This window comes from Pelobates fuscus, chromosome 2 (genome assembly GCF_036172605.1).
Source record: "Pelobates fuscus isolate aPelFus1 chromosome 2, aPelFus1.pri, whole genome shotgun sequence".
Lineage (NCBI taxonomy): Eukaryota > Metazoa > Chordata > Amphibia > Anura > Pelobatidae > Pelobates > Pelobates fuscus.
The window spans coordinates 404136245-404160958 of record NC_086318.1 but is presented as its reverse complement, the minus strand read 5'-3'; the positions used below and the strand labels follow the sequence as shown (position 1 = coordinate 404160958).

The 24714-nt window shown below is 41.0% G+C and overlaps 1 protein-coding gene across 4 annotated transcripts in view; it reads right to left on the bottom strand.

Moving 5' to 3' along the window:
• The window catches only part of PPM1B (protein phosphatase, Mg2+/Mn2+ dependent 1B), a 102273-nt gene that overhangs the window by 13174 nt on the left and 64385 nt on the right, over positions 1-24714 (bottom strand). For all 4 annotated transcript variants that reach the window (XM_063443906.1, XM_063443905.1, XM_063443907.1 and 1 more), the window contains exons 2-3: positions 12651-13510; positions 7362-7479 (exon numbers count right to left, since the gene is read on the bottom strand). In XM_063443906.1, the coding sequence (XP_063299976.1) occupies positions 7362-7479; positions 12651-13496 (964 nt within the window). In that variant the 5' untranslated portion in view covers positions 13497-13510. The remainder of the gene's footprint in view (positions 1-7361; positions 7480-12650; positions 13511-24714) is intronic.

Here is a 24714-nt window from a genome sequence, read left to right as displayed (position 1 = left end):
CACACGCACTGCACTCATACCCACACGCACTGCACTCATACCCACACGCCACTCTATACACACACTGGAAATAAATATTCAATTAATATATACGCACACACACTGCACTCATACGCGCACACACTGCACTCATACACACTGCATTCATTATATACACACTGTAAATAAATATTCACTTAATATAATTTTTTTAGGATCTAATTTTATTTAGAAATTTACCAGTAGCTGCTGCATTTCCCACCCTAGTCTTATACTCGAGTCAATAAGTTTTCCCAGTTTTTTGGGGTAAAATTAGGGGCCTCGGCTTATATTCTGGTCGGCTTATACTCGAGTATATACACGGTAATCTCAGAAGAAAGATGCAAAACAATCTGGTGCCTACTTTCTGTGTTTTGATAGGCAGCCAACATTGGAAATAGCAGCTTTTAAATTTCCTTGATTTGAGAGCATTTTCCCTGGATAAGATGCAAATCTAGATGAGCAAGTCTGTCAGCACTGTTCATCTTGTGGAACTGAAGAGCGGTCCATCTCTGAGATACTTTAAAATGTATCTACTACTGCATTCAGGGTAAAATGTGCTCTAATGTGGATTATCTGTCCTTTTGTCCCTTACTTTTAAGAAATCCCATGAGACTTTAGGGCAGAGTTATTTAAGCAGCTAACATGTCCATTACTTCCCAAATGAAACATTGGATGAGTCTTTAAAATTCTATATAGAATCACTGATTATTGCTTTACCTACACAAGCACTTAGGGACTTTGAGAATTACTCAGGAATTTCTCCACTATGGTTGTCTTAAACCCACACTCTCTCTGCGATATATATTCCTGCAAAGCGATATTAATAACCCATTCTGGGTCTCCCTCCCACACAACAATATATGGTCTGAGACACCAACAGGTATACAGTTTACTTTTTATTGACAAAATAATACTCCGAGAACAAGGTGTTATATACTACTTTGTACTCCAGACTGTAGTATTGTACCGCTTCACCTGCAGCGGGTTCACTTATAGAACTGAAATAATCCCTGCAATTTCACTCTCTCCGTACTAACGGAGAGGAGCCAGGAAAAGTTATACTAATTAGTGTTCTTAATGTGTGCTCTTGTCGGTTTACTTTTTTAGTATTAAAAGTTACGTTTTATATTTAAAGTGGTACACACTATTTGTACCACTGACTGTCCCCCTCCTTCTTAAGAGACTTACACTCTTCAGGACACTACCACCATAATTCCTTTTCTCCTGTTTTTTGACTCTTCTTGTTGTTTAGTTGTTGGTGCAAATATTCTTGCACTAGGGGTTAACCCCCATTCAGGAGATTTTCTACTTTGGTACCACCTTACCCTTCAAATTTTTCATTCTACCACATAGGCTTAAGCAGATGCCTGTACTGTGGCTGCTATGCATGCAGAAGAGGAGGACCGCCTATAGGAGGTCTCTGCTGCCCTACCTGTCAGTCAATTGTTTGGCACAGAGGTCTACAGGTCAACTGGCAGATGGGTGAAAGAAAGAATGTTTATTTTTTTATTTAAATAGATTTCTCCCATCCTATACATTTGCTAGCAATTCTACTAGCACATTTCAGAGATGAATTCTTATGCTCTATAAGAGGAGCATAAACATGTGTACCATGACCGGTCCACTTTAAAGAGTTATCTAAATACTTTGGGAGGAAAACCACCATATAGAAGGGACAAAAATCACAGGGAAATAGTCTTGCACGACTTCAGCCTCAAATTAGATTGACTCCCCCAGCAGGGATCTTTTCTAATTTCTTCATTTAAAAAAAAAAACAAAAAAAAAACACCACACCCACAAAACAAAGAGGTTCTGCAATTCCATTTTATGAGCCATTACCACATAAGTAAAATAAAATACACCACACTACATATAGTATATTAAAAGAAAAGCCAACATACAATCAGCCTGTAGAACTCCCCTCAAACGAACAGCCATGGCAATGGTTTGTCAAACCATTCAGCTTCTACATATGAAACCGCTGCTCCCGATCAAAACCGTGAGCAAGCTTGTTCTAGAGTAGACAGTATCTCCAATCTTTGCCATGCAAAAACATAAATTTTACTTACCGTAAATTTATTTTTCCTGAAGATTAGAGGCAGTGCTTATACCACAGGGATTTCTAATCTGGAGGGAAAAAACAGGCAGGCAAATCTCCAAACTTTTAAACCCTCCCCTAATTACCTACTTTCCAATAAGTAGCAGCTCCTCCTGAACATACCCAGAAAATACATAAGCCAAATAGTTGCAAAATTACTGAGTTTATTAGAAAAAGGGGCGAGAATTGTAGCACTGCCTCTAATCTTCAGGAAAAATAAATTTACGGTAAGTAAAATTTATGTTTTTCCCTTCAGATTAGAGGCAGTGCTTATACCACAGGGATATAATAAAGCAGATCCTGAGGGCGGGTTTCATTTCACTACTGCTTGAAGTACCTTACGCCCAAAAGCTGCATCCTCCGAGGCCAGTATGTCCAACTTGTAGTGTCTTGAGAACGTATGGAGAGAGGACCAAGTAGCTGCTGAACAAATCTGAGAAGGAGAAGCAGCTGCTCGCAGAGCCCATGACGTAGAAACAGCTCTAGTAGAATGGGCCTTTATAGGGCCTGCAATTTCAGTGCCACTCTTGGAATATGCCAACAGAATACAATCCTTCAGCCATCTAGCCAGTGAACTCTTTGAAACCTTCATACCTTTTCTTGTGCCCTTGAACAAGACAAAAAGACTGTTATCCTTCCGGAAGGATTCCGTAGCTTTTAGATATTGCAAAAGACATCTCTTTACGTCTAGGCAGTGAAATTTACTTTCCAAGGCATTAGACGGATTCTGACAAAAAGTCGGCAACACAACTTCTTGGTTGACATTCGCAACAGATAAAACTTTAGGGATGAATGAAGGGTCGAGCTTTAGAACCACCTTGTCCTGATGAAAAATCAAAAAAGGAAAATTCGCCCGAAGAGCTTGGATCTCACACACTCTTTTAGCTGATGTGATAGCCACCAAAAAAAACGTTTTTAACGAAATAATCTTCAGGGACGCTTCCTCCAATGGTTCAAAGGGTGGCTCACAAAGCGCGGAAAGGACCAAGTTTAGATCCCAGGGAGGACAGGTTTCCCTAACATAGGGCACCAAACGTGTCAGAGCTCTGAAGAACCTTGAAATCAGAATATTTGAGGCTAAGCATCTGAGGGAGAAGAAACTGATAGCAGAAACTTGTAATTTCAATGAAGCAGGTTTAAGACCTTTAGCAAATCCCATCTGAAGGAAACTTAGAATCTTCTGGATGGACGCGGAAACAGGGTTGACTTTAAACCTACAACACCACTGACAAAATATCTTCCAAATCCTAGCGTAGATCCTCGAAGTAGATTCCTTGTTAGTTGTCAACAAAATTTTTATAACTTCAGGATCCAGACCTTTACTCTCTAAAACCTGGAGTTCAGAAACCAGGCCGTCAATTGGAATCTCCGAAGGGTCGGAAGAGGCACCATGGCGTCCTCTAGAATTTCTTCCGATAGAGGAAGTTTCCAAAAAGTGGCCCCTGGAAAGTTCAGAAGAACCGAGAACCAACTTCTTCTTGGCCACCAGGGAAGGATTAGGATAATCCTTATTTTTTCCAGCTTTATTTTTTGAAGTATTCTGGGAATAAGAACTACTGGCGGGAAGATATATGCCAGGTTGAACTTCCATGGTACTGACAGAGCATCTATGATATCTGGCTTGTCTGCTGGATTTAGGGATGCAAAACGTCTTGTCTTCCTGTTTATTCCGGAGGCCATCAGGTCTATTTCCGGAACACCGAAGCGGTCTGTAATGAGCTTGAAAATTCTGCATGACAGGGACCAATCTGTTTGCTTCAAATGATGCCGGCTCAGGGCATCTGCCACCACATTGAATTTTCCTAAAATGTGAACTGCTGAGATCGAAATAAGGTGAACTTCTGACCACAGCATGATCTTTGCACATAGACTTTCCAATTTTGTTGATTTTGTACCTCCCTGTTTGTTCAAATATGCCACTGTCGTTCGATTGTCTGAACGAATCTGAATATGTTGATCTTTGATGAGAAACTGAAATGCCAAGAGCGCCATCCATACGGCCTTTAATTCCCTGAAGTTTGAGGAATTTCTCATATCCTTCTCTTGCCAACACCAATGCTTCTTTATGTCTCCCAAATGGGCCCCCCAGCCCAGTGCAGAGGCGTCTGTTATTATAGTGAAGGACTTCATCTGGAATGAAAGACCTGCGTGCAGGAATCGAGAAGAGGTCCACCAATGCAGACTTACCAAAGTTAGATTGTTGAACCTCATAAGCCCCTCTAGGCCGAGTTCCTGTCGATTCCAGACTTGCAGAATGTTTCTCTGTAGAGGTCTCATTCTGGCTTTTGCCCAACCGACTGCCGGGATTGAGGCTGTAAACAGACCCAGTAAGCACATGGCTTCTCTGATCGAAAAAACACCTTTTTCTCTGAGGTTCCGGATTAATCGCTTGATCTTTAGTTTCTTCTCTTCTGGCAGGAACAACTTCATAGCGATAGAATCCAAAATTAGACCCAAGAACTGAATCCTTTGAACTGGCACTAGTTCCGATTTGTTGAAATTTATTAGCCAGCCATGATTTTCCAGCGTTTTTATAGCTGTCCCCAGGTCTAACTGTAGCTGATCTTGTGACTCTGCAATCAACAGCCAGTCGTCCAAATAAGGAATGACAGAGATGCCCATACCTCTTATAAAAGCTGAGACGACTACTAGAAGCTTTGTGAATACTCTGGGCGCCGATGACAGGCCGAAAGGCAGTGCTCTGAATTGATAATGTCTGGTTACCGATTGGAAGCACACAGCAAACCTTAGAAGACTTTTGCTGGATTCTGCTATGGGTACATGAAGATAGGCATCTTTTAAATCCAGGGACGCAAACCAACTTTTTGGATGAATAAGCAGAGTAGCTGATTTTACTGTTTCCATGAGGAATTTCTTTTTGATAATACACCGGTTTACGGCTTTTAGGTCTAAAATGGGTCTGAACGAGCCATCTGGTTTTGGCACCAAGAAAAGCCTTGAATAGGTGCCTTGATGTCTTTCCTTTAGAGGAACTTCTTCCACCACTCTTTTTTGTAACAGACTTGATACTTCTCGCATCAGAGAGAGTTCCATATCTAGAGAATGAACCTCGGAACATAGAAACATTTTCTTTGGGGTTTGTGATAATTCTAGAGCGTACCCATCCTTTATCACTGCGAGGACCCAGCGATCTGATGTTGTCTTTTTCCAGTGATCTAGGAAGTGACTCAACCTTCCTCCCACTGGCCTGGCGTCATAATTTTTTATTTCTCTTGTCTGTAAATCTTTCCTTCTTCCTATAATCAAAGGCTCTTTTATGTTGACTGCTGAAATAGGTTCTACGAAAGGAACTTCTAAATGAGGGAAGCGTCTCCGATTTCCGGCTTCTAAACTGCTTCCTATGTGACTCCGGTAAAGCTTTTCTTCCTTCCTTCATCTGTTTTAACAGATCATCCAATTTCGAGCCGAACAGTCTTCCTGGTTCAAAAGCTAATTCACACAGTGAATTTTTAGATGCCGCATCTGCTGACCAATTTCTAAGCCAAAGCGCTCTTCTGGCGACTGTTGAAATACCCATATTCTTGGCCGATAATTTCAGGCTTTCTGCAGAGGCATCTACTAAAAAATCAGCTGCCATCTTGATATTTTTTAACAGTTTTACCGGATCTTCCTTTGCTTCTCCCGTATAGACCTTTTCTAGCTCTTCCAACCATAGTTTTTGGGCCTTGGCAACGGATGCCCCCGCAATCAAAGCTTTAGCTTGGGCTGCTGAAGAGATAAACAACTTTTTTAAGGAGGAGTCCATGCGTTTTTCCATGACATCCTTCAGCCCGCTTGAGTCCCCAATCGGTAATGCAGTCTTCTTTCCTATTTGAGCAATAGGAACGTCCACTACAGGGACTGTATCCAGCTTACAGTCCTGGGCCGCTTCTATGGAAAAGAGAGTTTTAAAATGTTTAGAAATAAACGGCTTGTGGCTCGGGAATTTCCATTCTTTTAAAATCAACTCCTTAATCTGTGGGTGAAAAGGAAACATTTTGGACTTTTTTCCTGTTTCCTCAATCTCAAAAATGCACTGCACTTCTTTAATCAATTTCCCAATGGCTTCTTCTGGGAATGCAAATTCCTCATCTGATGAGTCACTACCGGAATTTTCGCCATAATCAGAACCACTAGTTCCTGAACTTGTATCGGAAACTTCCCAAGATCTCAGCCTTTTCTTAGAATGTTTTACAATCTGTGAATCCTGGGCCGAAGCCTGGACTGACTGCAATGCTGCCGACTGCATATCCACAAATGATTGCTGCATACTCTGTTGCAACCAGCTGAGAAATGTGGACATTTCTGTTCTTTTTGCTTCCTCTGAAGCTTCTTTTGAACACAATGAGCAAAGTTTCTTTTTACAACCATCTGGCATAGGTTGGCCACACACAGAGCACATTAAATGCTTGGCTTTTGATGTACATTTCCCCTTCTCAGCAACTTTATCCAGATTTTCAGGATTAGACATACTGGGAACAGAAAATAATCAAAATTTTCTCCTTAAAGATTCAGGCTAAAACCATTTAAAATAAAAACTTAATCAGTCTTACCTTAAATGGCCTGAGAGTGTGTTGGAGGGCAGGTGAGAAACACTTTGCAACCGTTCTGAGAGCTCCTGGCAAACAGAGGTTGCTGCTGGTAAATTGCTCCTTTTAAGTCCTGTAAGCCAAACCAAACGCCAAGTTCAAATTTGGCGCCTGAATCAAGGTTCGCATTGCGCATGTGCATAGCGCTCTGCGACTCCCTGGTGGAACGCAACGCAACCTGTGCGTGCGTTCCACCGACAGGACCTCCCAGCCGACGCACGCCTGCGTCCTTCGTCAGACCGGCACGGCAAAGGACGGCATAAGAAAAAGGCAGAGACCACGCCGTCCGGCGTGTGAAACGCTACTTACCCGAATATAAAGGAAGCAGAGCCTCCCGAGCCTCAGCCCTTCTCACCTGCTTCCTGGAGAACCTTCTGTCTAACCTCCCCTGCCGAAGGCAGGCAAAGAACTGGGTATGTTCAGGAGGAGCTGCTACTTATTGGAAAGTAGGTAATTAGGGGAGGGTTTAAAAGTTTGGAGATTTGCCTGCCTGTTTTTCCCCTCCAGATTAGAAATCCCTGTGGTATAAGCACTGCCTCTAATCTGAAGGGAAAAACTGATATTTCAGTTCTACATTTGTCAATATATAGCATTTACAAGGATTTAATAAAATTGGCTTAGAGTGTGGGTGTGGTAACAGTCTACAAACGTACCTTCAATTCTTGATTCTAAGTGTTTATCCAAATCTGCATCTTTTTTGATTGCATCTTCAGAGACCTTCGGAGCATTTGGAAAACAAACTAGGACAATGCTCATGTTATCACGACTTCCCTGTAAGTAAATAAAATAAAGATTTTTGTTAGAAAGTGTTTTTTTCACAAAATCAAGTGACCACTCACTAATCCACAATAGTAGAAACTAAAAATTACAATTACAGGAGTATATTATTTGCAAGGGTCCCATCTTTATAGTGTACTGATCATGCAAATAACACTTTACACTTTTTTTTAGCACTGCATTTTCACCTCAATGTCTGCTTAATAAATTAAAAGTAGAATAGATAGATAGAATAGATAGATAGATAGATAGATAGATAGATAGAATAGATAGATAGAATAGATAGATAGATAGAATAGATAGAATAGATAGATAGAATAGATAGATAGATAGATAGAATAGATAGATAGAATAGATAGATAGAATAGATAGATAGAATAGATAGATAGAATAGATAGATAGATAGATAGAATAGATAGATACTTTATGTACTTGCACAGCAAAGACCTAAATGTGAACCTGATATAATGAGAAGAAACAATGAAATCTCTACGGATAATGTATATTTTATTTTCAACAAATTGATGATCATGCAATCCATAAAACTGGGCATATGACTCATCTTTCCATAGAACAAAAACAAACAAAATTCCCTGCTGTCTTTTCTTTCAAAAGGTGCACATTGAGACCAACACAACTTCAATGCATATGATTTATTTGGCCTCAAATTTTTTTCTAAATTCCTCTTCTAAAATAGATAAATTTACTTCCATAGAAGTGTGCATACACAGCTAAAGAACTGACAACACTGGGGGTGGTTGGAGGGGGGGCACCAATACTTTTGTTAATTAAAGGAACACTATAGGGTCAGGAATACAAATGTGGGTTCCAGACTGCAGAGTTTTAAAAATAAAAAAATACATTCGATGGCTGCCACCACCCTTAAAGAGATAAAACTCACTTTTACTCCATCGCCGTGCAGGTCCTTGGCTGAGATAGAAACATAGAATGTGACAGCAGATAAGAACTATTCGGCCCATCTAGTCTGCCCAATTTTCTAAATACTTTCATTAGTCCCTGGCCTTATCTTATAGTTAGGATAGCCTTATGCCTATCCCATGCATGCTTAAACTCCTTTACTGTGTTAACCTCTACCACTTCAGCTGGAAGGCTATTCCATGCAGCACTACCCTCTCAGTAAAGTAATACTTCCTGATATTATTTTTAAACCTTTGTCCCTCTAATTTAAGACTATGTCCTCTTGTTGTGGTAGTTTTTCTTCTTTTAAATATGGTCTCCTCCTTTACTGTGTTGATTCCCTTTATGTATTTAAAATGTTTCTATCATATCCCCCCTGTCTCGTCTTTCCTCCAAGCTATACATGTTAAGATCCTTTAACCTTTCCTGGTAAGTTTTATCCTGCAATCCATGAACCAGTTTAGTAGCCCTTTTCTGAACTCTCTAAAGGTATCAATATCCTTCTGAAGATACGGTCTCCAGTACTGCGTACAATACTCCAAGTGAGGTCTCACCAGTGTTCTGTACAATGGCATGAGCACTTCCCTCTTTCTACTGCTAATACCTCTCCCTATACAACCAAGCATTCTGCTAGCATTTCCTGCTGCTATATTACGTTGTCTGCCTACCTTTAAGTCATCAGAAATAATCACCCCTAAATCCCTTTCCTCAGATGTTGAGGTTAGGACTCTATCAAATATTCTGTACTCTGCCCTTGGTTTTTTAACGTCCAAGATGCATTATCTTGCACTTATCCACATTAAATGTCAGTTGCCACAACTCTTGGCAAAATTGACAATATCAGCCAATCCAATGCATTCCCTTAGAAAAGCATTGGAAGGCAATCATGTATACGCAGCCAAACACTGTGCTATGCCAATCAACATCCCCTTGCAGAGATGCATTGAATTAATACATCTCAATGAGGAGCGTTCGGCGTCTCGATGCAGAGCGTGAAGACACAAGGTCAGTGCTTAACATTATGCAGCACTGACCCAGGAATCACCTCTAGTGGCAGTCTGAGTGACTGCCACTAGAAGTGTCCCTAGGCAGTAACAAACACTGCCTTTATTCAGAAAAGGCAGCGTTTACACCTTAAACCAGCACTATAGGGTTAAAACCACCATCTAGCCATCCTGGTCCCATCATGCCTCCCTAAATATAGTAAAATCTTACTTGTATTCAAGTCTGCAGCCACTTATTTTGTCCCTGTTTCCTTTAGACCTGCCCACTGCCATCATCAGAAGTGGTGGCCTGATTCAATCACAATGCTACCCCATAAGATTGGCTGAGACGGACAAGGAGGCAGATCAGGGGCAGAGCCAGCATGATTCAAACACAGCCCTGGCCAATCAGCATCTCCTCATAGAGAAGAATTGAATCAATGAATCTCTATGAGGAAAGTTCAGTGTCTGCATGCAGAGGGAAGAGACACTGTATGTTTGAATGCATTTTAGGCAGCCATGACCCAGGAAGAATCTCTTACAGCTATCTGTGAAGTGGCCAGTGATGTTATCACTAGGCTGTAACGTAAACACTGCATTTTCTCTTAAACAAGCAGTATTTACAGCAAAAAGCCTGAAGGGAATGATTCTACTAACCAGAACAAAATTCAATAAGCTGTAGTTGTTCTGGCGACTATAGTGTCCCTTTAATGTAGCTTATCTGGTGTGTATAGTATGTCCCTGCAGGCTTTTTAATGTAATTACCGTATATACTCGAGTATAAGCCGACCCGAATATAAACCGAGGCCCCTAATTTTACCCCAAAAAACTGGGAAAACGTATTGACTCGAGTATAAGACTAGGGTGGGAAATGCAGCAGCTGCTGGTAAATTTCTAAATAAAATTAGATCCTTAAAAAATTATATTAATTGAATATTTATTTGCAGTGTGCGCGCGCATGAGTGCAGTGTGCGCGCGCATGAGTGCAGTGTGCGCGCGCATGAGTGCAGTGTGCGCGCGCATGAGTGCAGTGTGCGCGCGCATGAGTGCAGTGTGCGCGCGCATGAGTGCAGTGTGCGCGCGCAGTGTGTGTATGAGTGCAGTGTGTGTATGAGTGCAGTGTGTGTATGAGTGCAGTGTGTGTATGAATGCAGTGTGTGTATGAATGCAGTGTGTGTATGAATGCAGTGTGTGTATGAATGCAGTGTGTGTATGAATGCAGTGTGTGTATGAATGCAGTGTGTGTATGAATGCAGTGTGTGTATGTGTGTGTGTAATGCAGAGTGTGATGCAGAGCCTTGGTGGGGGGGGTCATTTCTATTTTTTTAATTATTATTTTAATATTTTTTTTGTTTCATTACTTTTTTATTATTATTTTATTATAATTGTTTATTTAATTATTATTTATATTTTATTATTTTTATTTTTTTTATTATTATTGCAATATATATACACATTTTTTCGTCCCCCCTCCCTGCTTGCTAGCTGGCCAGGGAGGGGGGCTCTCCTTCCCTGGTGGTCCAGTGGATGGGCACTGTGTAGGAGGGGGCTGTGGGGGCTGCAGAGAGATGTTCCTTACCTTTCCTGCAGCTCCTGTCAGCTCTCTCCTCCTCCGCCGGTCCGTTCAGCACCTCGGTCAGCTCCCAGTGTAAATCTCGCGAGAGCCGTGGCTCTCGCGAGATTTACACTGTGAGCTGACAGAAGAGCTGAACGGAGCTGCAGGAAAGGTAAGTAACATCTCTCTGCAGCCCCCACAGCCCCTGTCTGTATTATGGCAATGCAAATTGCCATAATACAGACAATTGACTCGAGTATAAGCCGAGTTGGGGTTTTTCAGCACAAAAAATGTGCTGAAAAACTCGGCTTATACGGTATGCTCGTGACTATAATGTCCCTTTAAGTTCAATATGCCCAGAAAAAAGGAGAATAAAATAAATTTAAAAAAGTAATTAGCATAACTATTTCCCATCTATAGTTAAAATATTCTGATCATATCTTAATTTTTTTGGAGAGCCAGTTCTAATCTGTTAAATGCTTGGTACGAATAACCCCCAAAATAATACACACCTACAAATTGTGCCCCTTAACACGAAGAACATGTATTGTTTGACTGTACCAGCAGAAATGTAATTATTTTAACACATTATTAAGTTAAATAAATGGAACCCTGTATACCTACTCTGCTTTTTAAGTGTAACTTAATGCCATAGATCCTCATGCCTTCGTAAATGTAGCACTTCATGTGCCACAAGTCAAACACCATTAAACCGGTTAACTTACACAAATTAACCAACAGTCACAACTAGTAGTAGAAATACATAACTAGATTTCTGCTGAAACTTATTTGCCACAACTTGTAATCATTTGAGAGACACATAACAGAGGGTATTTCAAATAAAGCAGGATATGCTGCAAGTAGCTTTACAGACGAATCAAAACTAGAAGAGTCTCTGCTTTTAGAAAGTAAAACAGAAATAAGCACACTAGATTGACCGGCTAGAACTTACTAACCTGCCAAAAACAGCTCCTTTAAAAAAAAAAAAAATCTTTATTAACAGCACATAAGAACATTTATATATAATCAGTGTAATTCAATAAACTAGATATGGACCATGGGGAGAGAGGGAGCAGGAAGTGAGACACCTTTTCGGCAATACTTATAAGGTCAAGAACACTTTCTTGGTTAATTCATGACTTTTCCAGGCTCTGTATGAATAAGAAAAGTAAATAAACCGGATGATACCTATAAAGCTTCCCCATCATTGCCTAACCAGAAAAACATAAGAGTGCTGTAAACACAAAAACCAATACATAAAACTGAAAGCAGCGATGTACTGAGACAGATCAAGTACAACATTTTTAAAAGGAAACTAAATTGTATCAAAAATGTCCAGCCGAGGACAAACAACAAGCTTTCAGCATTTAATGGAACCATCCAAGCTCCAGGACGATTACAACATGCTATAGTGGATTGGGTTATTGTGAAGAGTCAAACTGTTGAACAACTGTGACTTCTAACCTAGGGTCAGCCAAGGGCCGCTCCCCACCTCCACTACTTCAAGCAGAGAGCTTCTACCTCTTCGAGTTAAGCTTGGTAGTGCTGGGCTTCGCTCAGGAGAACTAAATGAAGCTCATGTTTAGAAGCTTCCGGCTGTCCATTGAAGTAGTGAAGTAAGGAAGTGGTGTCCGGCAGATCCTGTAGTTAAATAGTGCTTGAAGAGTTCCTTAAAATATACGGCTACTGTTACTACATACTTCACTTACCTTATGTAAACAGGTGTCCACTACTGAATTGCATACTTTTTCAAGGTCATCCATTAACTCAAGCCTGTACTTCACAAACTCACAAAGCTCCTCATTGCTCATGACATCCCATATGCCATCACAAGCCAATATAATAAATTCATCTTCCTCGGCTCTTAGAAGATCATAGACTTCGGGTTCAGGAGAAACAAGTTGCTCTGTAGGTCCCTTGCCATCAACGCACTTGTAATCATAGTCCCCTAGGGCACGTGAAACTGCCAACGACCCATTGACACGCTGGATCATGACGCTGCCACCAGCATTCTGAATTCGCTCTTTCTCCCTTGGATTGCAAGGTTTGTGATCCTGTGTTGAAAAACAAACTTGCCCATTCCTAAACAGTACAGCTCGAGAATCCCCACAGTTAATGAAATACATGTGACCAGGTGAAAGTAGGACTGCCACAGCAGTAGATCCACTTCTGTCCATCCCATTCCTTAGGTCAGCAAAGTTGCGCATGTATTCATCGATTTTTAAAAATCCAGTTCGAATGCCACTTTTAACATTTTCTACAGATGGTTCTATAGCAGATCCTGAAGATTCTGCAACCCTGAAATCTTCGTTGTCTGTAATGTGCTCCAATAAGTGCGACGAGCAATAATTTGCCACACGTGATCCTGCATGGCCATCATAAACCGCAAAAAAGGACCAGTCTTCCAAGCCGTGAGGTATACCCACCACGGCTGTGTGAGCATCCTCCATTTCAACTCTCCAGCCTTGCATGCTGCTAAGTCCATATTGCAAGCCATTTCCTGATCCGTGGGCGTTGTGTTTTTCAGTTTTTGGTTTATCCAAAAATGCCCCCATTTTCAAAACTCAATCTGCAAATCGGGTACATGATGGGAAAAAAAAAAATATATATATTAACAATCAATTCCAAAACAGTGCACATTTAAACTTTATTTTTCCTGGTACAACATGCAATGGAGGATAAATATTTTAACTTTAAATATAGACAATACGTCTTTAGAAAACATGGAGAATTCTTATAGCTATCACAGTGAGTTAAAGAAAGAACAGTCACTCGAGTGCCACCTGATTTCTAGCTAAAAGTTAGCTATGGGTGGTGCTTACTTTTTTTTATTCTTGATTTTAAATGGTTGTGTACAGCTCTGCCAGTGGTGAATGTCCACTTGCCAGTGGCACGTGTGTGTGTGTGACTGATCAGCATTTATTAGTTGTATAAACCACACTTCCAAGGCATCATGGGATGGCAAAGCCATCACAACACAAAGTGTAACAGAGATGAACCCTCCCCCCTCCCCCCACCCCCCAAAAAAATAAAAAATAAAAATTATCACAGTTACCATGCTTGATTCATCTCAGGCAACCCCAAAGGTTAGTCCAGGAATCATAACCAATGCCGCCATCAACATTCTCAGCGGACTGCTTTTAGCCAATGATTGACATTCTGAGCAACAAATGTTGCGAGAATTGGCACCAGCCAGCCCAGAACTTTAATTCCGGGCTGGCTGAAGAAACACTAACGCACGCAGTCATGGTTCATCATCTCTGTATGTGCAGCATTTCAAAGCTAGCCACTGCACGTAGAGTCTCCATCTACCATGACCACTTCAAATCACTGATATGTCATGGTGCTTGGAGTAACACTTTATCTATAAACGCAACCTGGAACGAGTGGATGTAAGAGGGGACTCTCTGGACAGCTTGTGCACTGGAGGGAAACTGGAGTAACAAGGGGAAGATGGTGGTCGTAACCTAGAGCTTCACCTCCCAAACTTGCGCCGGGAGTGTTTCTCACGTTCTGATGGATAATGTTCCACTCAAGTATTTAGAAGTAGCATGTTTCTCTTGAGAGGCTTAGAATCCCATTGGTCAGTGAAACCATGTGTGATGACTGCCTGCACCTAGCCAACAGCTGTTTCATGTTAATTTTATAGACATGGCAGCTGCTGTGGACAGTCTCAAAATGGAGTGCAACCTCTAGTTACGTTAAAAGATGGGTGGTTCCTTCCACAAAGACAAAACAAAGCAGATCTAAACAGCACTTTGTGTCACGATTCGGGGAACCCAACACGCTAACACACACACACACCGAGAAAAGGTGCAGTACCGGACCTTAGAGTGGCCGGGCTAAGCACACACAGAATAGTCAGGAGACAAGCCGAGTAAGGGGAACCAGAAGACAGAATAACGAGAAACAAGCCGAGGTCAAAGGGTAGGAGAAAGTCACAAAGTCAGATTAACAAGCCAGAGAGTACGTAACCAGAAACACAAGTTCAGTAGCAATACTAGCAAGCAAAGACCATAACAGGGCAGGGAGGAACAGGAAAGGTAAGTATTTAAAACATGAGGTTAATTCTGATTGGATAATTTCCAAACAGAATTAACAATCACACGTGGGAGATATCTAAACCTCCCACTGTGATTGAGGCACTTTGCCTTTAACGCCGGGTCAGGTGACTGACCCCGGCGTGTAATATCTTGGGCGGTCTCCCAGCGTGAAGCGTCATGCATGCTGCCGCTGGGGGACGTGGAGGAAGACGCGGGCGGCATCCGAGACTGGAAGGATGCCGCTCGCCAAGCCCAGGAGGAGTAGGGGACTGCGGACGGCTGGAGGGCGAGTACTGCGAGCGGAGTGCAGCCTCCCCTCGCAGCCGCCCGCGGGATCCCGACACTGACACCGTAACTTCAGGATTTTAAAAGGAGGCAAACTAAGGAAGCTTTATATAAAAAAAAAAAAAAAAAAAAAAAAAAAAGGTATTTTCTGGTGAAACCCATAACACGAGTTAAAGTAATAAAGGAAAACCAAAACCCTGGTCTAGTTAAGTTTCAAAATGTTAAGTCCTAGAATTCTAGCAAATCCTTTAAGTTGCCAATATGAACAGCTACACAACAGCAAAGGGAGTACAAGGAAGCAAAAGCAGCCTCCCTTCAAATTATCTGCACAGCTTCTGCCAGTTCGTAGTACGTGAGAAGATGACTCAATTTGCAGTCTTTAGGGCTATACGAAACAAGAAAATTTAAAGGGACACTAGTCACCTGAACAACTTTAGCTTAATGAAGCAGTTTTGGTGTATAGAACATGCCCCTGCAGCCTCACTGCTCAATCCTCTGCCATTTAGGAGTTAAATCCCTTTGTTTATGAACCCTAGTCACACCTCCCTGAATGTGACTTGCACAGCCTTCCATAAACACTTCCTGTAAAGAGAACCCTATTTAGGCTCTCTTTATTGCAAGTTCTGTTTAATTAAGATTTTCTTATCCCCTGCTATGTTAATAGCTTGCTAGACCCTGCAAGAGCCTCCTGTATGTGATTAAAGTTCAATTTAGAGATTGAGATACAATTATTTAAGGTAAATTACATCTGTTTGAAAGTGAAACCAGTTTTTTTTTTTGTTTCATGCAGGCTCTGTCAATCATAGCCAGGAGAGGTGAGGCTAGGGTTGCATAAACAGAAACAAAGTGATTTAACGCCTAAATGACCGTGAATTGAGCAGTGAAATTGCAGGGGAATGATCTATACACTAAAACTGCTTTATTTAGCTAAAGTAATTTAGGTGACTATAGTGTTCCTTTAAACAACTTTTTAGCTAAGCATTTGCAAGCTACAGAACTTAAAGGACCACTCTAGTGCCAGGAAAACATGCTTGTTTTCCTGGCACTAGAGTGCCCTGAGGGTGCCCCCACCCTCAGGGACCCACTCCCGCCGGGCTCTGGGGGGAGGAAGGGGTTAAACTTACCTCTTTCTCCAGCGCCGGGCGGGGAGCTTTCCTCCTCCTCTTCCTCGCAACGTCATCGGCTGAATGCGCATGCGCGGCAGGAGCCGCGCTCGCATTCAGCCGGTCGCATAGGAAAGCATTCATAATGCTTTCCTATGGAAGCTTGCATGCTCTCACTGTGATTTTCACAGTGAGAAGCACGCAAGCGCCTCTAGCGGCTGTCAATGAGACAGTTACTAGAGGCTCTGGAGGCTGGCTTAACCCTCAGTATAAACATAGCAGTTTCTCTGAAACTGCTATGTTTATATAAAAAAAAAAAAAAAAAAAAAAAGGGTAAAAGCTAGCTGGACCTGGCACCCAGACCACTTCATTAAGCTGAAGTGGTCTGGGTGCCTAGAGTGGTCGTTTAAGAAAAAAAAAAAAAGTTCTGGATGGGTACTTTGCCAGTGGCTTGTGAGAAAGTAAACAATTTGAGTAATCAGGCCAATAATTAGTGACTTGTATTTTTAAAATACACTGTATATTCTCAGTTCCTTTAACAAAAAAAAAAAAGCGGACTTTAGCAGCGGACCACAATGTCTCAAATCATAACAGCCATAGACTTGCAGTCAAAATATAAAATTAACTTGCAGACTGAATAAACTATAAATGAAAAGTCAAAGGAAAAGACTACTGTTTGGTTATGATATACCCTGATGGTATGGGACGTTCGTGGACAATTTGCATGTATGTATTCCATTCCTGTGCACAACTAGCTCTCAATTTTATAAACCTGAATGGAAGGAAATAGAAAAAGGCCAAAAAAAAAAAAAAAAAGGTAAACCATAGAAGTCAGCATCATGCTGAAAGGCAGCATTAAGCACCTCTTCAACATAGAGCAGCAGATCTGCTTGTGTAATTGGGACACTCCTAGAGACAGGTAGGCCAAATCAGTGGGGGTGGCTTAAATTAAAACAAAGGTTGGATAGTAAAACCAAGACTTGAAGTTTATGAGCAAGCCCTGTGCAACATGATTAATAAAGTAATATTTTAAACTGCACTTAGATAACAAGACCACTTCAGCTCATTGAAGTAGTCTGGGTGCAGTGCCCCAGTCCCCCTTAATATTGCAATGTAAATTATTGATGTTTTAGAGAAGTGAAGGACTAAGACTGACTAGTCCTAGATGCATGTGTGGAAAACAGGATCTATGGAAGATACAAAAATCCTCATGAAAAAAAAAATTAAAATAAAGAACTACAGTGGGACCTCGGTTTACTAATTTCTTATTGCGAAAAATTTGTAAACAGAAACGTTGTTTCCCATAGGAATGCATTGCAAACCAATTAATCCGTTCTGGAGGTCAGAAAAAGGTCAAAAGGAGCTGGCATGGAAACCAACCCACAATACAAGACACACCGTAAAAGGCATGCAAACAACAAAGCTCAGGTCCCTATCTTTCCACAGCTTGAGAAAAGCACCAAAAAGTCCCAAAACAACTGCAAACAAATTCCAGAATGGCTCCAAAACGTAATGCAAAAGCTGCTATAACACCTCCACACTCGATGCCACGTGCTACCCACAGGCTCCAGCATGCAGGGGGCGGTGCTATAAACCTCCCAGGTGCAATGCATCCTGGGGAAACTTGCTTTGTATTGTGAAGAAAAAAAATGTAAACCAAGGGATTATTTTCAATGGATTTCCATTTGTAAACCGCAGATTATGTTAACCAAGGCGTTTGTAAACCGAGGTACCACTGTAATGGGTAATGGCAAGATATTTTCTCAGAAACCATTTGCCTTAAGACTTGAAGGAAAATGTAAAAAAAATAAAAAAAAAATAAAAAAAAAAAAAAGGCAAAAGTGATAGTGCCACTTTAATAAAAAAAGGTAATTTCAAATTTTATACACACACCCACCCACATATACACATAGATAAATAATCGGTCCTTAAATCTTTTATATTACAATAAGACTGGACACAAAATAGTACAAGCATGCTTCCATAAAGCCCTCCAAACATCCCCTCTCCACATCACACAGTTTTACAGGCTTACAGGGCAGGACAAACAAAAAAAAACAAAAAAAACAAAAAAGACTGCAGTGACTCATGGGAGCATAAACCCCGAACAGCATAACTTGCAAATAATGAAATTTTTGAGGGGCATACAGCATACCAAGTCAGTGAATTTTCTACCCCTAGAACGAAAAAAAATAAAAAAGTGAATTCAGTATAGGTTCCCTTGCTGCTGTTATATGCAATATGTACAAAATGGCTACCAACTATTTAGAAACCTTTTTCTCCTGCTTATATTTGAGCAATAACACCATTCAAAACTCCCAAACGGTCATGTGCAGTTGTGATCAAACCTGCCTAAAAAGTACAGACATCATTTGGGATGAATAAAAACACATTCTTTGAAAATGTCATTATGATGGGTGGAGAACACACAAAGCCTACAATGGTCTGTTGTTTTGTGAGAAATAAGGGACTAACATGACATAGGAGATATATATATATATATTTTTTTTTTGCAGAAGCTTGTAAGAGTTGGCCATCATCCCTGGCCTATTACTGCCCGTCACATACAATCCAAAATTCCCTTCAGGTCTTCATTCTCCATCATTTCAAAGGGGCTCAGTTGTCCACAGATAGCTCTTAAATGGAGTTCTCTTTGCAAACATAAGCTGAAGGAAGGCTCATTATGACACTGAGCAGTTTCATGTATCTTTGGATCGAACATCTCAACAACAAACTACACGGGGATCTCACTCTATTTAAGGCCTGCTGAACAGTAGATGTCTTGTTGCATAGGAGAGTTTCTATTGACTACACTTACTCCTCTCAAATTTACAGAGAGATATGGTCTAAAATTTAAATTTCTCCTTCACCAAACCTCTCAAGCTCAGCGGTACAGGAAATCAATTATAAGTGAATGTCAATGTGGTATCACACACACCTCACCTCCTACACCGCATTCTTCCATCGGGTCTCTAACAAGTGCTGGAGATGTAGACAAGACACAGGAACTGTGCTCCACATATGGTGGGATTGTAATTTCATCAAGCCTTTCTGGAAACAAATTTATGTCACAATCGTATAATGGGTGAATCCCACAGCTTTGTTCCTAAATAAGGTTACTAGCCATATTTCGTAATTTAAGAAATCTGACAAAACACTAATTGCAGCAATGGTATTTATCCCAGCTTGTGTCCAGCTTTACAGCCTTATTGGATTTCGTCCTCTTGTACTCTCAATTGCTCTGCATGTTGGCGTTTGCCCTGCTTTCTCTCTTTTCTTTCCTTTTTCCCCCTCAATATTGCAGTTACTCTTTGTGTCTTCTTACAGTTTAGTTTGTTTGTTGCTTCTTGGAGCGTTTATTCGGGTATACTGGAGTGTAATACCGGTATGAAGGAATTATGGATTTATAAGGAATTATGGATAAGATCTAGATACAAGTCCTCTCCACCTGAGAATAATCTGCTATCTATAGGGTACACACACACACACACACCTATCCCATTTACGCTTTGCTCCAAAGAAGGTTAAAGGATCACTATAGGGTCAGGAACACAAACGTATTCCTGACCCTATAGTGCAAAACCCACCATTTAGGTGGCTTGCCCCCCTTAGCCCACCTCTAATGTTTAAAACTCACCTTATTTCCAGTTCCACGCGAGTCTGCCGGCACTGGCTCCGCCCCCTTTGTGACATCAAAAATGACAGATTTTTAACCAATCCAATGCTTTCCCATAGGGTTGCCATTTTGGCCAATCAGGACCTTAGAGAGATGCATTGAATCAATGCATCTCTATGAGCAAAAGTCAGCGTCTCCATGCAGAGCGTGGGGACACTGAACAGCAGGGCTGCTTACTGTGTAGCCCTGAGCCAGGAAGCCCCTCCAGTGGCCATCTGATTAGTGGCCGCTTGGAGGTGTCCCTCTGAAAAGGTAGGGTTTACATGAAAACGCCTGAAGGGAGTTATTATACTCACCAGAACAACTACATTAAACTGTAGTTTTGGTGACTATAGTGTCTCTTTAAGTATTAAGTACTTTTCAATCAGATATTTCCTTCATTTCACCGTTTCATGACAAAATGCTAAACAATTGTGGTTGTGACCATAAGGGCAGAGTTTAGCTTGTTAACCCCTTAAGGACGCATGACGGAAATTTTCCGTCATTGCAGCACTCCCCTTAAGGACGCTGGACGGAAAATTTCCGTCATAAATGAAAATTAACCCCTGATTACCACAATCGCGGCAATCGTGGGGTTAATCTTCCTGTAGTGTGTCTCCCTATCAGAGGCACACTAACACAGGCAGTTTCACTTTCACAGCCCATGTGATCGCTCTGACCGGGAGTCAGAGTGATCACACATGCTGCAGTGAAACCCGATCTGTTTCCCTGCAGCTCCGTGTGAGCTGTAAACAGCAGAGAGACAGATCGGTGCTGATCTGTCTCTGGCTGTAAAAAAAAAAAAAAAAAAAAAAAAAAAAAAGTGTTTGTAGCAAAATCCCCCCCCCCCCCCCCCACCTCTTTCAAATAAAATTTAACCCCTTCCCTGCCCTTTGATCACTGCCTGCAGTGATCAAAATACAGATCACAGTATTTCACTGTGATCTGATTTTTTTCTTTTAACCCCGAGGGTTAACTTTTTTTTTTTTTTTTTAATCCTCAGGGGTTAAATGTATTTAATTCTTTTAAATATTTTAAAATATTTATTTATTTAGCCAAGGTGGGTAGAAGTTAGTGGGGAAATTTGGGGATTTACGGTTAGGCTAGTTAGGGGTTAAAAATAAAAAAAAAAAAATAAAAAACCATAAAAAGTTATAAAAACATTGGAAAAGTTTAAACAAAGTTTTAAAAAATAGTAAAATAAGTTGTTAAATGCTAAATAAAACTTTTTAAAAGTTAAAAAAATGTTTAAAAAGGGGGGAAAATGCGTATTACCGCTACACTTGGTACAGGCTAGCGAAAAAATGATACCACGGTAAGGTTTCAAATATGCCTTTTGAAACACCTTTAGGAAATGGTATGCCTTTATGGGGTAGCTGGAATAATTAACCTACAAACACACCTCCAAAGTGGGGTATGGACACAGCATAAAAATGTAAAGTTTGAAAAAACTTAAATGGCTGTCTCAAATGTGCCCCTTCAATGTCCGCATATACCTGGCAAAGGTACATATGGGGGTATTGCTGTGCTCAGATGACATAGCTGAGCAAGATAGGAAGTATTATATAGCTGTAGCACACAAGGTTTGCAAAATACACAGTACAAACTCACGGTGTGTCAAAAAAGCAGAAAAAATGCTTATTACCACTACACTTGGTACAAGCTACCAGAAAAATGATCCCCCACTAAGGTTCAAAATATGCCTTTTGAAATACCCTGGGATGTCTTCTTTAAGAAATAGTATGCTTTTATGGGATAGTTGGAATATATAGCCTGCTAAAAAACTTCAAAGTGGGGTAACAACACAGCGTAAAAATTCAAAGTTTGACAAAACCTGCAATGGCTGTGTCTGAAATGTGCCCCTTCAACGTCCCCATATAACTGGCAAAGGTACATACGGGGGTATTTCTGTACTCAGACAACATAGCTGAGCAACATATAAAGTATTATAAAGCCGTAGCACGCATAAGGTTTGCAAAATATACAGTACAAACTCACTGTGTGTCAAAAAGGCAGAAAAAAAAATGCTTTTTACCACTGCACTTGATACAAGCTAACGGAAAAATTATCCCACGCTAAGGTTCAAAATTTGCCATTTGAAATACCTTTGGGCGTCTTCTTTAAGAAATAGTATGCCTTTTTGGGGTAATTGGAAAAAGCAGCCTGCTAACATATTTAAAAATAGAATACGGACCCATTAAAACTCTCCATGTAAATTCACACTTAAAAACCTGAACTTATCACATCTCTTTCACAGCACTGTAACTTCACAAACAAAATAGTGTCTGGGTCATATATTGGGCATATTGTTTTACTCAGAAGAGGTAACTGAGCATACTTAGGGGGAATTTATGACAGTGGCACTTATCAAAAGTAAGAAATACCCATCGAAAATGCAACATGTATGTAAAAAAAATTTATTTATTTTTTCTCACCACAAAATTTGAAATAAATTGGTGAAAACATGGTGGCAAGTTAAGGTATACTATATGCCTAATAACATACCCTTGGGTGTCTGCTTTCTCAAATGGAAGGCCTTTATGGGGTTATTTGAACAGTCAAATGGCTATAACGCCACAAATTCAGACATATGACCATCTATGAAAATTCCAACTATAGAAACTGAAATAGCATGGTCTCCTATATGGCACTGTAGCTTCACAGAATAGGGGCAAAGGTATACAATGGGGGTATCGTTGTACTCAGCAGATGTAGCTGAACACAATATGGGGTTCTGTACAGGGATAGCACACACTAGATTTCCGAAATACACATTACAAAAACCTTGTTATATGTGAATATGCCAAAATAGAGAAAAAAAAAAAAAATTTACTCAAATATTTAGCAGAGATTGGCAGTGAAATGGCTACGCAAAAAGTGTCAAACTAACCTTAGGTAAATAGCCTGTGATGTCTACTTTATATAAATACCGTATATACTCGAGTATAAGCCGACCCGAATATAAGCCGAGGCCCCTAATTTTACCCCAAAAAACTAGGAAAACGTATTGACTCGAGTATAAGACTAGGGTGGAAAATGCAGCAGCTACTGGTAAATTTCAAAATAAAATTAGATCCTAAAAAAATGCAGTGTGTGTGAGTGCAGAGCATTGGTGGGGGTGGGCATTTTATTAATTATTATTATTTAATTATTGTAATATATATTTTTTTAATGTTGTTATTATTATTTTTTATTATTATTATTTTTGTTATTTATTTTTTCGTCCCCCCTCCCTGCTTGTTAGCTGGCCAGGGAGGGGGGCTCTCACTCCCTGGTGGTCCAGTGGATGGGCTGTAGGAGGGGGCTGTCAGGAAGCTGTAACTTACCTTCACAGCAGCTACCGTCAGCTCCCTTCTCTCTCCTCCGTCCGTGCAGCTCCCAGGTCAGCTTCCTCTGCAACTCTCGCGGTAACCCGTGGCAACTCTCGCGGCCGCGCGGAGCGTTGCCACGGTAACCCGTGGCAACGCTCTGACCCCGCGGCTCTCGCGAGAGTTGCAGAGGGAGCTGACCTGGGAGCTGCACGGACGGAGGAGAGAGAAGGGAGCTGACAGGAGCTGCGGTGAAGGTAAGTTACAGCTTCCTGACAGCCCCCGGTCCTTGTCTGTATTATGGCAATGCAAATTGCCATAATACAGACAACTGACTCGAGTATAAGACGAGTGAGTGTTTTTCAGCACAAAAAATGTGCTGAAAAACTCGTCTTATACTCGAGTATATGGTATATACTTGTGTGGCAATTTTGTTTCCTGTAATGAGTATTAAACTTCCAAGACAAACATACCAACTTCTAAAATTGTTTCACATTGAAATTTTATTTTAGACCTTGTAGTTTGTGACCTTTCAAAATAAACTGAAATCCTACACATATTATGTACTTTGTAAATCAAGACACATAAATTAATTGATTTTGAATAACTTTTCCTAAGCTGTACATATTACGCACACATTATTGCCAAAACGTGGGGAAAAAAGCGTTTTTTTTTGTTTTTTCCACATTATTTTGCATTTTTTTTGTAATAAATGAGAATTTATACATGTATAGGTCACATCAAATTTTACCACATGACAGGAGGCTTCATATTTGCATATCTTTCTTTACTGAAAACTCCAGCAGCATAGAAACAGTAACAACCAATCAGAGAAAAGATATGGTGCCCATAAAAGGCCCTGTCTATGACATCACTTCCTCTTTCTTTGCTGCTCCAGCCATCAACAGGTCAGAGTAATCATTACTTCTCTATCTATATACCTGTCTTATCAATTATTCCATAATGCTATTGTACTTTATTCTCACCCTGACTACCTATAACCTGTCCCTTTCCTTTCCTATATCCAGTCCCCTGTTTTTCATCGAATTTGTCGGATTTATTGTTTAAGTGTATTTATATGTTGTCTCCGTTCGGCGGTCCGCGGGCGTCACGGCTGTCCGTGCCACACTCGCCGCGCGGACCTGCTCTCTCTACATACAGGGGGCCGGGTGGGGACGGGTGGGGGGTAGCCGGGGTTAATTTTGCTGTTTGCCGCGTTTCTTCTTCCAGCCCGCTCGCAGCCGCGAGCGGGCAGTTCTTACACACGCGGCCGGCGGCCATCTTGGATCTCGCGGCTCGCGAGATCCGCGACGGCCGCCCTACCTCACACACGGCAGTTCGGAAATCACCCGACCGCCGCAACGCACTAGAACTGCTCC